We start from the raw sequence: 15,015 nt of genomic DNA, 5'->3' as shown, positions 1-15,015 counted from the left end.
AAAAAAAAAAAAAAAAAAAAAAAAAAAAAGATTCCAGACATTGTATAGAAGAACACTGTGAAACTTCCTGCCCTGTTCTGTTTCACTCTGACCACCGGCGCATGCAGCCCCTGTCACGTACCCCCTGGTTGCTCAAATCAATCACTGGCCGAGGCAGCCCCTTAGGAGGCTTAGGCCTGCCCTTGGAGCATCCCTGTGGGGGACTCTGGCCAGACTGAGTGAGGCCATCCAAAGAGCGCTCCCAGGTAGGCAATTGCCCCAGTGGAATGCCTCCCCAGAGCAGAGGATTGACACAGTGGCTGAACACCGGGAAGGAACTGGCACTTGGAGTCCAGACATCTGAAACTCGGTAAGACTAGTCTTTGGAACTTGCCCACTTCATTTGAGTGGAAGCGTGGCCTGATCACCCATGGCGTGCCTTTATTGACACTTTGGTGCCTTCTCTATTTGAGTAGAAGCTTAGCCTGATCATCCACGGTGGGCCTGGACCGGCACTTTGGTTTTTGTTTTTGACTTGACTTGGATTGCTTGATACTTTCATTTTGGTTTTGACCTGGCTTGGGTTTCTGGATACTCTGATTTTGGTTTTGATTTTGGTTTGGTGTAAACTGCAGAAATGTGTGTGTGCCCTTTTTACTTGTTTTTTGTTTTCTGGTGTGTGTGTGGTGTGAGCGTGGTGTATTGTCTCGAAGAAGCATGGGTCAGGCACAAATAAGCCCACCCCACTAGGAACTATGTTAAAAAAAATTCCAAGAAAGGGAAAAAAGGGGGGAGGCAGGGTTTATATAAAAGAATTTTATATGGTAAATTCTTGTCCTGAAATAAATTACTGGTTGTTTAAAGAAAAAAATGTTTGTAATAAGTCAGAAAGTTGAGACATGTCAAAAAATTGTCTATGGCCGGGCGCGGTAATTACACGCCTGTAATCCCGGCACTTTGGGAGGCCAAGGCAGGCGGATCACGAGGTCAGGAGATCGAGACCATCCTGGTTAACACAGTGAAACCCCATCTCTACTAAAAATACAAAAAATTAGCCAGGCGTGGTGGCAGGCGCCTGTAGTCCCAGCTACCCGGGAGGCTGAGGCAGGAGAATGGTGTGAACCCGGGATGCAGAGCTTGCAGTGAGCGATCTCGCCACCTCACTCCAGCCTGGGCGACAGAAAAAAAAAAATTGTCTGCAAAAGTCGTAAAAGAAAAAAAGTTATAAAAAAAATTTATGCAAAAAAGTTGTAAAATTTAAAAGTAATAAGGCCTCGTGAGTACTATTGAAGAAACAGTTTATGTGCAAGCTGTATAAACAAAGCAAAATATACCTATGGTAAAAAGATTATAAGTAGGCATAAAAATGTGGATTTTTACCTACATTAAAAGGTTAAAAAAATTATTGCTTTAAAAGTTTAAGCAAGTTTGAAAACATTAATTGTAAAGAAAATTCTGTGTTAAACATATTAGCTAAAGTTAAAAAGGTATCATCCAATTTTTCTGTGAACTGGACATTAAAGTAAAAATGCAACAGGTTTTTCTTAAAGCATCAACCTGCTCTGACAAAAATTATAAAAGGTTAAAAAGAGTCTATAAAATCTTACCTTGTGGTCAAACATTAAAAATTGGATAAATATATCTACAAGGTTTTATTAAAATTAAATTTAACATTAATAACACATTAATATAAAGGTAAAATTTAGCTTATCTGGTATAAAAATCATACAAAAAGCATTATTAAATATAAAATGGTGTTTAGCTTTTTTGGGCTAAAAACTAATAAAAATAGGTGATAAAACATTCATTTTACTAGAGGATCATAGAAGTTAAAGACTTAAAACAAACTTTGACAATTATGACAACATACCAAGATGCAAATGCCTGGTTGAAATGGATCAAATATTCCATCTGCACATTAAACAAAAGCAATTGTTATGCTTGTGCACACGGCAGGCCAGAGGCCCTGATTGTCCCCCTTCCACTAAGGTGGTCCTCCAGTCAACCAGGCATGGGCTACATGGTAGCTCTTTTCCAGGATTCTACAGTCTGGAGTAATAAGTCATGCCAGGTTCTCTCTGCTGTATCTCCATGTCCCTGTGGTCAGCCCCTGAGGGCCATCCAGCTTCCAGACACTAAATTCACTTCCTGTCTCTCACCGCAGTGAGGAAACTTAGCATTCCTTGGAGACCTGAAGGGATGCAGTGAGCTTAAGAATTTTCAAGAGCTTATAAATCAGTCAGCCCTTGTTCATCCCTGAGCGATGTGTGGTGGTATTGTAGTGGACCTTTAATGGGCACTCTGCCGAATAACTAGAGTGGCACTTGTGCTTTAGTCCATTTGGCTATCCCTTTCACCTTGGCATTTCATCAACCAGAGGATAAATAAATAAATAAATAATAAGACATTGTAAAGCGAGAGAAGCCCCTTATAGGTCTTTCAACTCTCACATCTATTTAGATGTAATTGGAGCCCTGCAATGAATACCAGATCAATTTAAAACTTGAAATCAAATAGAATTCCTTCTCAGATGAGATTCTCTGGAAAAATTAACCTGCATCTTGAGAACATGTCTTTAAAGGTGTTGGGAGCAAGTCATAAACAAAACGTGGCCATAAACAAAATCTCTGCAGTCCTGTAACATGTCCGTAATGGCCGTAACGCCCAAGCTGGAAGGTTGTAGGTTTACAGGAATGAGGGCAAGGAACACCTGGCCTGCCCAGGGCGGAAAACTGCTTAAAGGCATTCTTTTTTTTTTTTTGAGACGGAGTCTCGCTCTGTCGCCCAGACTGGAGTGCAGTGGCGGGATCTCAGCTCACTGCAAGCTCCGCCTCCCGGGTTTACGCTATTCTCCTGCCTCAGCCTCCCGAGTAGCTGGGACTAGAGGCGCCAGCCACCTCACCCGGCTAGTTTTTTGTATTTTTTAGTAGAGACGGGGTTTCACCGTGTTAGCCAGGATGGTCTCGATCTCCTGACCTCGTGATCCGCCCGTCTCGGCCTCCCAAAGTGCTAGGATTACAGGCTTGAGCCACCGCGCCCGGCCTTAAAGGCATTCTTAAGCCACAAACAGAAACCTGAGCCATCTGTGTCTTAAGGGCGTGTTTCTGCTGCAATTAATTCAGCCCATCCCTTTGTTTCCCTTAAGGGATACTTTTAGTTAATTTAATATCTATAGAAACAATGCTAATGACTGGTTTGCTGTTAATAAATATGTGGGTAAATCTCTGTTTTGGGCTCTCAGCTCTGAAGGCTGTGAGACCCCTGACTTCCCACTTCACACCTCTATATTTCTGTGTGTGTATCTTTAATTCCTCTAGCGCCCCTGGGTTAGGGTCTCCCCGACCAAGCTGGTCTCGGCAAAAGGTGTTAGTACCACATGATTACCTGCTGGCATGACATCAACTGGCAGAAAAAGACAGAAAAAGCCCACCTATTTCCATCCTTTGAAACAGAAGAGATTCAGGGAACAATGAACTGCTCCATGAAGACAGAAATATAAGTTTCTCCTTTCCTGTCCTCAGGTGCTCTCCCTGCCACAGACACCAGCAATTTCCAGTAATGGAATTATGGGCCACACTGACCTGTCTGTACCAAACCCAAACAGAACTGCCCCTGTGACCACCCTTTAGTGCAAAGGTAGAACTTAACTCTCATGAATGTATTTTGAAGCCCTCACACCTGATTCTGGTCTCACCTGAACAGTCACATGAGGCCCTTCACTAAAATAACATGGATGCTTCCACGCAGAATAAACAGAAGCTGTGGGGAGGGAACAAGAGATTTCTGCAAATTGGCCATGTGATCCTAATGAGAAGCCTGGGCTGATCACCACCAAGATAAGCACTGCCTCTCAAGCTCTAACGAGCTTATGAATCACTTGGTAATTTTGGCTCCACTTTATGTAATGTGATTCTGCAGGTTTGAAAACGGTCCATGAATGGGTGTTTTAAACAAGTTTCCTGTCAATGCTGATGTTGCTTCCCCTTGGCTCATTATTAGCATTAGTGAAGCAGGCACAGCACAGGGTCCCTTACACTTGAAACTAGGCCTCATAAAACTTAGAAACTAGGCCTCATAAAACTTAAAAAAATTAACACCAGGTGGCCCTCGATAGGGTCCCACCCTGCCTCGATAAGGTCCCACCCTGCCTCGATAGGGTCCCACCCTGCCAGTTCCGGGAAACAACCTCATGGGGTCCCACCCTGCCTCGAAGTTCCCGGAATCAACAACTCCAGGAAAGAACCTCATAAGGTCCTGCTCTAACCAATTAGAACAAGACACCTTGCTCAGGCCATAGCTAGACCCAATCATTTTGCGCCTTAAGCTTTGTTTGAATTTCGCGCCATAAGCTGTGTTTGAACTTGTGTTTGCCTATATAAACAGCCTGTAACAAGCAGTCGGGGTCCCAGGGCCAACTTAGAGCTTGGGACCCTAGCGCGCTAGTAATAAATAACTCTCTGCTGTGAATCTCGTGTCAGGTGATCCTTCGCAGCGACCCCTGCCCAGGAGGGAATCGACAGTTCGGTTCCAACACACTCAGCACTCTTGTCACAACCAAATACTTCTGATACAAATAGGGACAACCCATCTCCATCCTAAAGTTTTATATTCTTTGCTGGCTCTTTAAAGTTTACAGAGGAACTGAAGGCAGCAATGTCAAAATAAGTCTATTTAAAAAACAACATGTACACATATACTAATGCAATGTTTATTAAGCAGGTACTTTGTGCTCAAGAGAATGATACAGAGCACTTTGCTGGGCATAACACATTATGTGATTTAATTTTCATAACACCCTGAAAGCTGGTACTAAGGATTTAATACATTTTAGGATTTAGGTAAAGGGCCCAGCATTTTTATCTCTTCTTCTGTTTCTCTGTCATCAACTTTTTTTTAAACACTGTAAAGAATAAAAGCAAAATATAGAAAGATGAAAGAGAAAGGAAGAGTTTAAGGTAATTTAGAGAAAATTTTATTGTTTTTTTTTTTTTTTTGAGACGGAGTCTGGCTCTGTTGCCCAGGCTGGAGTGCAGTGGCCGGATCTCAGCTCACTGCAAGCCCCGCCTCCCGGGTTCACGCCATTCTCCTGCCTCAGCCTCCCGAGTAGCTGGGAGTACAGGCGCCCGCCACCTCACCCGGCTAATTTTTTTTGTATTTTTAGTAGAGACGGGGTTTCACCATGTTAGCCAGGATGGTCTCGATCTCCTGACCTCGTGATCCGCCCGTCTCGGCCTCCCAAAGTGCTGGGATTACAGGCTTGAGCCACCGCGCCCGGCCCAGAAAATTTTATTGTTTACATTTACTTTTCTGTGACTTGTGGAGCAGCTACTGGATCTGCAGGAATAGAAAAAAAGTTGCCTAACAGAATGTCTCTGTAAGCACTGGTTTTAACAGAAAATTTAAAGAACTAAGACCCTAAAATACGTACTTTATTTTTCCCATTCATCTGCTTTTGGAAGTCAGGAAATTGTGAGCACCAGCTCTAGAAAGGCAGGAGGATTCAGCAGCCAAAACTCTGATCTCTTCTAATCAGTTCTGTGAGGCAAGACTCCAGGGTAGGGTCAGACCTAAAGAAAGCCTCCAAAAAGTGTGAATCTGACCAGGTCTCACGCAGTGTGAGGACCTTATGTAGAATTCTGTTCTCTATGCAACTGGGGTACTTCCAGTTTTGTTTTTTCTAAGCTCACCTAAAAGAAACTTAAATCCCAGAGTTCCTATACTTTTAATCTTTTCTAGCTACTGCCCTGTCAACTTTATACTGTATACTAATCCACAATTTAAACAAATCCCTTAAGGTTTTCTAGGGTAGTTTTATTAGATAATCAATATGTACACTAAAGAAGGTTAAAAAAAATTGAAATTATACAGCTGGGTGCAGTGCCTTACATCTGTAATCCCAACACTTTGTGAAGCCAAGGAGGGTGGATCACGAGGTCAGGAGTTTAAGACCAGCCTGACTAAGATGGTGAAACCTCGCCTCTACTAAAAATACAAAAATTAGCTGGGCACAGTGGCCGGGGCCAGTAATCTCAGCTACTCGGGAGGCTGAGTCAGGAGAATCACTTGAACCTGAGTGGCAGGAATTGCAGTCAGCCGAGATCATGTCACTGCACTCATGCCTGGGTAACAGAGTAAGATTCTGCTAAAAAAAATAAAAATAAAAATAAATAAATAAAAAATTACAATAGCAATTATTCTGTTCACAAATATCCCTTAAGATGTAGACTTCAGGACAGGTGCGGTGGCTCACGCCTGTAATCCCAGCACTTTGGGAGGCCGAGGAAGGCGGATCACGAGGTCAGGAGATCAAGATCATCCTGGCTAACACAGTGAAATCTCTACTAAAAATACAAAAAATTAGCCCGGCGTGGTGGTGGGCGCCTGTAGTCCCAGCTACTCAGGAGGCTGAGGCAGGAGAATGGCATGAACCCGGGAGGCGGAGCTTGCAGTAACCCCAGATCACGCCACTACACTCAAGCCTGGATGACAAAGCCAGACTCCGTCTCAAAAAAAAAAAAAAAATCCACATGTGTACGTACACCAAACCAAAAATAAAAATAAAATCTAGCCGGGCGCGGTGGCTCAAGCCTGTAATCCCAGCACTTTGGGAGGCTGAGACGGGCGGATCACAAGGTCAGGCGATCGAGACCATCCTGGCTAACACGGTGAAACCCCGTCTCTACTAAAAAATACAAAAAAAAAAAACCTAGCCGGGCGAGGTGGCGGGCGTCTGTAGTCCCAGCTACTCGGGAGGCTGAGGCAGGAGAATGGCGTGAACCCGGGAGGCGGAGCTTGCAGTGAGCTGAGATCCGGCCACTGCACTCCAGTCTGGGCGACAAAAGCGAGACTCTGTCTCAACAAAAAGAAAAATAAATAAATAAATAAATAAATAAATAAAATCTAAAAGACAAAAAATAATTCCTGGGTGGAAGAGAGTGCAAGGTAGGTGAATGGACTGATTTTCACTACAGGTAGTGGCCCAGGTGGGGCTGTACTCTGATTGATTTCTGTGTGCATGCAGGCAGATGAGACTATAAACAGGCAGCCCAGATCCTAGGTTGGTGGAGAAAACAGGTTGCTGCTGCAGATTTGGTGTCTGGGGATGGAGATATGCCAGGAGACTTACAGAGACTTGTGGGTTCTTGACAAGAAACACAAGAAACGCTAGGACCAAAAATGCTGTGGTGAAGTTTCTGAGAGGGTGATGCCTAGTCCTGGGAGGAGCGTGGACACGTCAATGTCTTGTGTGTGTGTCTGTGAGTGGGTGAGAATACTGTGGTGATAGCTGCAATACAAGGGGGTCTTAAATCGGAACTCCTTTCCTCTAAGTTTTCAGTCCTCTGTCACCCTGGGAAAAGACCAGGAATCACAGAACAATGGGCAGTGTGGCAGCCTGTGTACTGGAGAGCAGAGATTCACAATCCCAAACACCCAGAGCTTTGTACTAGGCCGGGCCTCCATGATAACTTTTTTCTGGCACCATATCTGTAGAGTTTGCTGAACATCAAACAATTCTCCAACACCAACTCATTGTCTAACATTTGAATTCTAACCACCCAGAGTCATCACAGACCCTTGGTCCCACAACATTGTCCTCACTGCAGATGCCAGTCACAAACCCTAGGGGCCCATCTATTCTTTTGAATTAATGTTTGAAAACTGGGGACTCCTGAAATGCCCCTGAAATTCAATAATTTGGTAGAGCTATTCACAGAACTCAGTGAAACACTGTAGTTACGTTTACCGGTTTAATATATAAGATGCAGCCCAGGAAAAGCCAAATGGAAGAAATGCATACAACAAAGAAAAGAGATGGCGAAAGATGAAATACATAGATAATCATGGAAAATATCTGTGATTAATAAAATTCTCCATTTGTTGTGTACTCCAGAAACAGGTTATGGAAAGAAACACCCTTCCCATTATGACTTAGATGGTGCTGTCTTTTCTCACCTATCACACAGCCAGACACACACTCTGCACATTTTCTCCTTTTTCTCATTAGAAAAATCAGCTGAATTTGTCTTCAGTGGTCATATTTCTTTTTTTTTTCTTTTCTTTTTTTTCTTTTCTTTTTTTTCTTTTTGTGATTAAGTCTCACTCTGCTGCCCAGGCTGGAGTGCAGTGGCGCCATCTCGACTCACTGCTCACTGCAACCTTCACCTCCCAGGTTCAAGCAATACTCCTGCCTCAGCCTCCCGAGTAGCTGGCATTATAGGCGCCCACCACGATACTCGGCTAATTTTTTTTTTTTTTTTTTTTGAGACGGAGTCTCGCTGTGTCGCCCAGGCTGGAGTGCAGTGGCCGGATCTCAGCTCATTGCAAGCTCCGCCTCCCGGGTTTTTACGCCATTCTCCTGCCTCAGCCTCCCGAGTAGCTGGGACTACAGGCGCCCACCACCTCGCCCGGCTAGTTTTTTTGTATTTTTTAGTAGAGACGGGGTTTCACCGTGTTAGCCAGGATGGTCTCGAACTCCTGACCTCGTGATCCGCCCGTCTCGGCCTCCCAAAGTGCTGGGATTACAGGCTTGAGCCACCGCGCCCGGCCGGCTAATTTTTGTATTTTTAGTAGATACCGTGTTTCACCATGCGGCCCAGGCTGTTCTCGAACTCCTGACCTCAGGTGATCGGCCTGCCTAGGCCTCCCAAGGTGCTGGGATTACAAGCATGAGCCCCCGTGCCTGGCCTAAAATAAAATATTTATTAATCAAACTTTATTTTTCTCCCTCCCTCAGGCTCCCGAACTTTGAGCTACCATCAGTCTAAGTCAACATACAACCCCATTTTACGACCCTCCTAAAAACATGCTGATTTCAGGGTAAGACATTCTCTGAGCTAAAATACGGCTTTTTCACCCTCCATTTGCCATTCCCCTCCCACCTTTTATCTAATCTTGTTTGCTCCTCTCTAGAAAAGAAAACCCTTTTCTGCCTACATTTTTGTAAGCCACAGAGAACTTATAATTAGTTGGTACTTTCTCCTGTTCCAATACTAATTCATTTTTTAATATAAATCTAACTTTTTTTATCTTAAAAAGTCTAAAAAGTGCCTCAAAACAATAGCTTTATTATCAGTAAGACCCTCCCAGTTTCCTTCCGCCTTAATCTTAACTGCATTTGCCTGTGGGGCCATAGCATTCCAGGGCTTTGTAGCTTCTCTCAAGATAAAGGCTCCTTCCATAGCTGGGGTGAGCAGGCTGGGACAATTGCAAGGGAGGCTCCCCAGAAAAAACTAACTGGGCCTTTAATAACCTCCTGTTGGCCTGGCGCGGTGGCGCAAGCCTGTAATCCCAGCACTTTGGGAGGCCAATGCGGGTGGATCACCTGAGGTTGGGAATTGGAGGCCAGCCTGACCAACATGGAGAAACCCCATCTCTAGTAAACACACATAATTAGGCGGGCGTGAAGGCGCATGCCTGTAATCCCAGTTACCCCAGAGGCTGAGGTAGGAGAATCCCTTGAACTAAGGAGGTAGAGGTTGTGGTGAGCCGAGATCACACCATTGCACTCCAGCCTGGGCAATAAGAGCTAAACTCCGTGTCAAAATAAAAAAAAATTTTTTTTAGGCCGGGCGCGGTGGCTCAAGCCTGTAATCCCAGCACTTTGGGAGGCCGAGACGGGCGGATCACGAGGTCAGGAGATCGAGACCATCCTGGCTAACACAGTGAAACCCCGTCTCTACTAAAAATACAAAAAACTAGCCGGGCGAGGTGGCGGGCGCCTGTAGTCCGAGCTACTCCGGAGGCTGAGGCAGGAGAATGGCGCAAACCCGGGAGGCGGAGCTTGCAGTGAGCTGAGATCCGGCCACTGCACTCCAGCCCGGGCTACAGAGCAAGACTCCGTCTCAAAAAAAAAAAAAAAAAAAAAAAATTTTTTTTAAAACCCTCCTTTTGCAGGCTTCATATTAGCCTTAGCTTGGAATTACCAGGTTCAAGCTTTAATTTCCGTGTCAGTGTTATTCACTTCGTTCTTGAAACTGTTTGAAAAATCCAGTGAAATTACTTAAACACAGTGTTTACATAAAGGAAGAAAATTTTAAGATTCCTACTTTTTTTTTTTTTTTTTTTTTTGAGAAGGAGTCTTGCTCTGTCCCGCATGCTGAAGCGCGATGGCGCGATCTCAGCTCACTTCAACCTCTTCCTCCTGGGTTCAACCAATTCTCATGCCTCACTCTCCCAAGTAACTGGGATTACAGGCGCCCGCCACCACACCTGGCTAATTTTTGTATTTTTAGTAGAGAGGGGGTTTCACCGTGCTGGCCAGGATGGTCTACAACTCCTGACCACGTGATCCGTCCGCCTAGGCCTCTCAAAGTGCTGGGATTACAGGTCTGACCCACCGCGCCCGACCAGGAAGGGGTTTTTAACCCCAAGGTAGTTTTTGGTTTTGTGTCCTTCCCCTATTGGCTGGGGTCAGACCGCACAATCTAAGCTGATCCCGGTTGCCTTAGACCCAAACTTTTTCCAAATAGGATAAACGCGCGATTTGCGAGAAACGGAAAAGGGGGAAGAAGGGGTAGGGTTGATTTACAACTTTTACAACTTCTGACCAGGAAGTTGAGTCTTTGAAGAGGAACTTAGTTTCTCTGACAACCCTTTGCCTCAAGTGATCCCTCCGCCTTCGCCTCCCAAAATGCTGGGATTACAGGCGTGAGCCACCGCGCCCGGCCCCATAAATTTTTAACAGGAGAAAAGAGAAACTGTGAACCCCAAGGACCACAGCTCTTCCCATTCGTGAACGCGCACCCCGAGTCAAGATCTCCCCTGATGACCTTCTCGTGGTTCCTGACAATCTGGGAGAGACCCGGAGCTGCGGGTGCAGAGCCGCTGCCCAGAGGGCGCCAGGCCAGGGCACAGTCACTGCGCAGGGAAGAGACAGGACGCCCCGGACTGGCTGACAGCGCCGCAGCCATCTTATGACTGGAGGGGACTGAGGCCGAGCTGGGCAAGGAGAACTCAGGGAGCAGACTGTGGAGCTGACTTCGGGGAGGCCTGAGTGCAGCCACAGCCACTTCCCATCAACCAGTCCCTCCCCTCTCTCAGGATGTCAAACCGGCACGCTCACCATTCCTAGGCTTCCAGGGAGTCCCGTCATCTTGGCTGTGGATTTCCCAATACCTGCAGGACACAGGGCCACAGAGGCTGCGCCTCTAAGAGCAGAGGACACACAGTAGTGAAGAAGAAACCTAGAGCTCCAGATGCAGCGAGAGACAAAGGCCGCGCCAAACCCGGAAGCCGTCCTCTTTGTGCCAGCTGCCTGCCTGATTGGACGGTTTCCAGCCCAGCGCCCCTGATTGGATAATGCTTAAGGCCCCGCCCACTCAGCCGCTGAGTGACAGAAGATGTGCAGATGCTGGGCTGAGGGATGAAAGCTGAAGCCTTTTCATGCAGGGCTTCCTCCCTGAGCTGAGCCAGGCCCACCCTAGAGTATGGGAAAGTTCTTTTTATTTTTATTTATTTATTTATTTATTTTTTTAGACGGAGTCTCTCTCTATCGCCCAGGCTGGAGTGCAGTGGCGCAATCTCGGCTCACTGCAAGCTCCGCCTCCCGGGTTCACGCCATTCTCCTGCCTCCGCCTCCCGTGTAGCTGGAACTACCGGCGCCCGCCACCGCACCCGGCTAGTTTTTTGTATTTTTAGTAGAGACGGGGTTTCACCGTGTTAGCCAGGATGGTCTCGATCTCCTGACCTCGTGATCCGCCCGTCTCGGCCTCCCAAAGTGCTGGGATTACAGGTGTGAGCCACTGCGCCCGGCCCGAGTATGGGAAAATTCTATATCTTTTTTACTCTCTTTTTCAATGTGTTCAAAAGGTGAACAGAAGTATTTTTCTGTCATATTAATAATACATAAAATTTTGGTTCAAGAGAAAATCAACTTTTACTTTGATAATAATGTATTCCCAATACTAAAGCTATTTTTAATAAAACCTTATACATAAATCAAATTTGTCACTTTTGACAGCTCGAGATTTACACATATATTTCATAATCTCTTGTAATTTTGTAACTTTTTATATTTTTATCTACATTCTTTTTATTTTTCTCAATTTGAAACAACCTTTAAGTAATTTCAGATTGTTACAGGAAATAGAAATCATTTAGAACCAGGCGCGGTGGCTCACACCTGTAATTCCAGGACTTTGGAAGTCCAAGGTGGGCGGATAACTTGAGGTCAGGAGTTCAAGACCAGCCTAGCCAACATGGTGAAAGCCCATTTCTACTAAAAATACAAAAAATTAGCTGGGTGTGCTGGTGCGCACACCTGTAGTCCCAGCTACTCCGGAGGCTGAGGCAGGGGAATCTCTTGAACCCAGGAGGCGGAGATTGTGTAACAGCCTAAGGGATTTACCTTGCCTTTTGTCTAGACAGAGCCCGTTCATCAAGACAGGGGAATTTGGCCGGGAGCGGTGGCTCACGCCTGTAATCCCAGCACTATGGGAGGCCGAGGCGGGAGGATCACGAGGTCAAGAGATTGAGACCATCCTGGCTAACACGGTGAAACCCCGTCTCTACTAAAAAAAAATACCGAAAAAAATTAGCCGGGCATGGCGGCAGGCGCCTGTAGTCCCAGCTAGGGGGGATGCTGAGGCAGGAGAATGGCGTGAACCCGGGAGGCGGAGCTTGCAGTGAGCTGAGATCCGGCCACTGCACTCCAGCCTGGGCGACAGAGCAAGACTCCGTCTCAAAAAAAAAGCGGGGGGAATTTGTGGAGGAAAAGTTAAATATTAATTTTGAACTCAATTGAACATGGACACAAACAATGAATGGTCACCAAGTCTCAGAACAGGTTGTATGACTCCCTCGAGGCATTAATCCAGTATTGTTTCAGAGAAATCTCCTTTTCAATCTATTCCTATATGTTAGTTATTGAAGAACAAGTTAACCTTTTTGTATTCCTTGAGCCCATTGGCAAAGGGCCCTCGTGACTGGGTCTCATGCCAAACATTTCAGCTCCATCAGGTCATTTATGTTCCTCTCCAAACTGGTTATTCTAGTTAGCAGTTCCTCTAACCTTTTATCAAGGTTCTTAACTTCTTCGAATTGGGTTGTAACATGTGTCTTTAGCTCAGCAGAGTTTGTTATTAACCATCTTCCAAAGCCTACATCTGTCAATTCATGCATCTCATCCTCTGTCCAGTTCTGCACCTTTCTGAAGAGACATTTTGATCATTTGGAAGAGAAGAGGCACTGTGGCCTTTCAACGATTTTTTGTTGATTCTTTCTCATCTTCGTGAATTTGTCTAGTTTCGATCTTTGAGGCTGCTTGACCCTTAGATTTTTTTTTTTTTTTTTTTTTTGACAGTCTCTCTGTCGCTCAGGCTGGAGTGCAGTGGCATGATCATGGCTCACTGCAAATTCTGCCTCCCAGGTTCAAATGATTCTCATGTCTCAGACTACCTAGTAGCTGGAACTACAGTCATGCACCACCACGCCTGGCTAATTTTGTATTTTTTAGTAGAGACGAGGTTTCACCATGTTAGCCAGGCTAGTCTCAAACTCCTGACCTCAAGTGCTCTGCTCCCCTCAGCCTCCCAAAGTATTGGGTTACGTGTGTGAGCCACCATGTGCGGCCTCGGATAAGGTTTTTGTGCGTACATTTTTTTCTTGTTGATGCTGTTGTTGCTTTCTGTTTGTTTTTCTTTCAATGGTCAGGTCCCTCTTCTGTAGGGCTGCTGCAGTTTGCTAGCGGTTCACTTCAGACCCTTTTCATCTGGTTCAGTCCTGTGCCTGGAGCTGTCACTCAAGGAGGTTGGAGAACAGCAAAGAGGAGTGCTGGCTCCTTCCTCTGCAATCTCTGACCTCAAGAGGCACCAAACTGATGCCGGTAGAATAGTTCGTGTATAGGGTGTCTGATGACCCCTGTTGAGGGGTCTCATCCAATTGGGTGGCACAGGGAGCAGAACCCACTTACTGAAGCACTTTGACTGTCCTTTGATGGGGGGGGATGTTTTGCTGGGGGGAAATCCACTCAACTGAGCTGCTGGATTTCCTCAGAACTAGCAGGAAGATAGGCTAAGTCTGGTGGTCCACAGAGACTAGAGCCACCCCTCCCCATGGGGCTCTTCTCTGATCTTTGTTATTTCTTTTCTTCTGCTGGGTTTGGGTTTGGCTTGTTCTTGTTTCTCTAGTTCTTTGAGGTATTATCTTAGATTGTTTACTTATGGTCTTTCAAACTTTTTGATGTGGGCACTTGATGCTGTGAACTTTCCTTTTAGCACCACTATTGCTATATCCCAGACATTTTGATAGATTGTGTCATTATTATCGTCCAACTCAAAGAATTTTTAAATTTCCATCTTGATTTCATACAACAATCATTCAGAAACAAGTTGATCCTAAATTTTATTTTTATTTAATTTCCATGTATTTATTTAATTTCCATGTATTTGCATGGTTTTCATGGTTCATTTGGAGTTAACTTTCACTTTTATTCCACTGTAGACTGAGAGAGCAGTTGACATAAATTTGATTGTCTTAAATTTATTGAGACTAGTTTTATGGCCTATCATATGTCTATCTTGGAGAATGTTCCATGTGCTGATGAATAAAATGTATATTCTGCGGTCGTTGGGTGGAATGTTCTGTAAATATTTGTCAAGTCCATTTGTTCTAGGGTATAATTTAAGTCCATTTTTTTGTTGTCATTGTTGACTTTCTGTCTTGATGACTTGTCTAGTGCTGTCAGCAGAGTATTGAAGTTCCCCATTGTGTTGCCATTTATCTCAGTTCTTAGGTCTAGTAGTAATTGTTTAATAAATTGGGAGTTCCAGTGTTAGGTGCATATATATTTAGAATTGTGATATTTTCCTGTTGGGCTAGTCCTCTTATCATTATAGAATGTCCCTCTTTGTCTTTTTTTTTTTTTTTTTTAACTGTTTTTGCTTTAATGTCTATTTTGTCTGATGTAACAATGGCTACTACTGCTTGCTTTTGGGGTACATTTGCCTGTACTATTTTTTCCCAACCCTTTACCTTAACTTCATGTGAGTTTTTATGTGTTGGGTGAGTCTCTTTTTTTTTTTTTTTTTTTTTTTTTTT

At 44.8% G+C, this 15,015-nt stretch overlaps 1 protein-coding gene across 1 annotated transcript in view; it reads right to left on the bottom strand.

Moving 5' to 3' along the window:
- LOC112611882 (zinc finger protein 506-like) overlaps positions 1-15,015 on the bottom strand; it is a 30,394-nt gene that overhangs the window by 12,212 nt on the left and 3,167 nt on the right. Inside the window, exon 2 of the mRNA XM_025365855.1 lies at positions 11,042-11,237. Within this exon, the coding sequence (XP_025221640.1) occupies positions 11,042-11,237 (196 nt within the window). The remainder of the gene's footprint in view (positions 1-11,041; positions 11,238-15,015) is intronic.

This window comes from Theropithecus gelada, chromosome 19, assembly GCF_003255815.1.
Source record: "Theropithecus gelada isolate Dixy chromosome 19, Tgel_1.0, whole genome shotgun sequence".
Lineage (NCBI taxonomy): Eukaryota > Metazoa > Chordata > Mammalia > Primates > Cercopithecidae > Theropithecus > Theropithecus gelada.
Note: the sequence above shows the minus strand (reverse complement) of the source record. Positions and strands in the feature narration are given on the sequence as shown.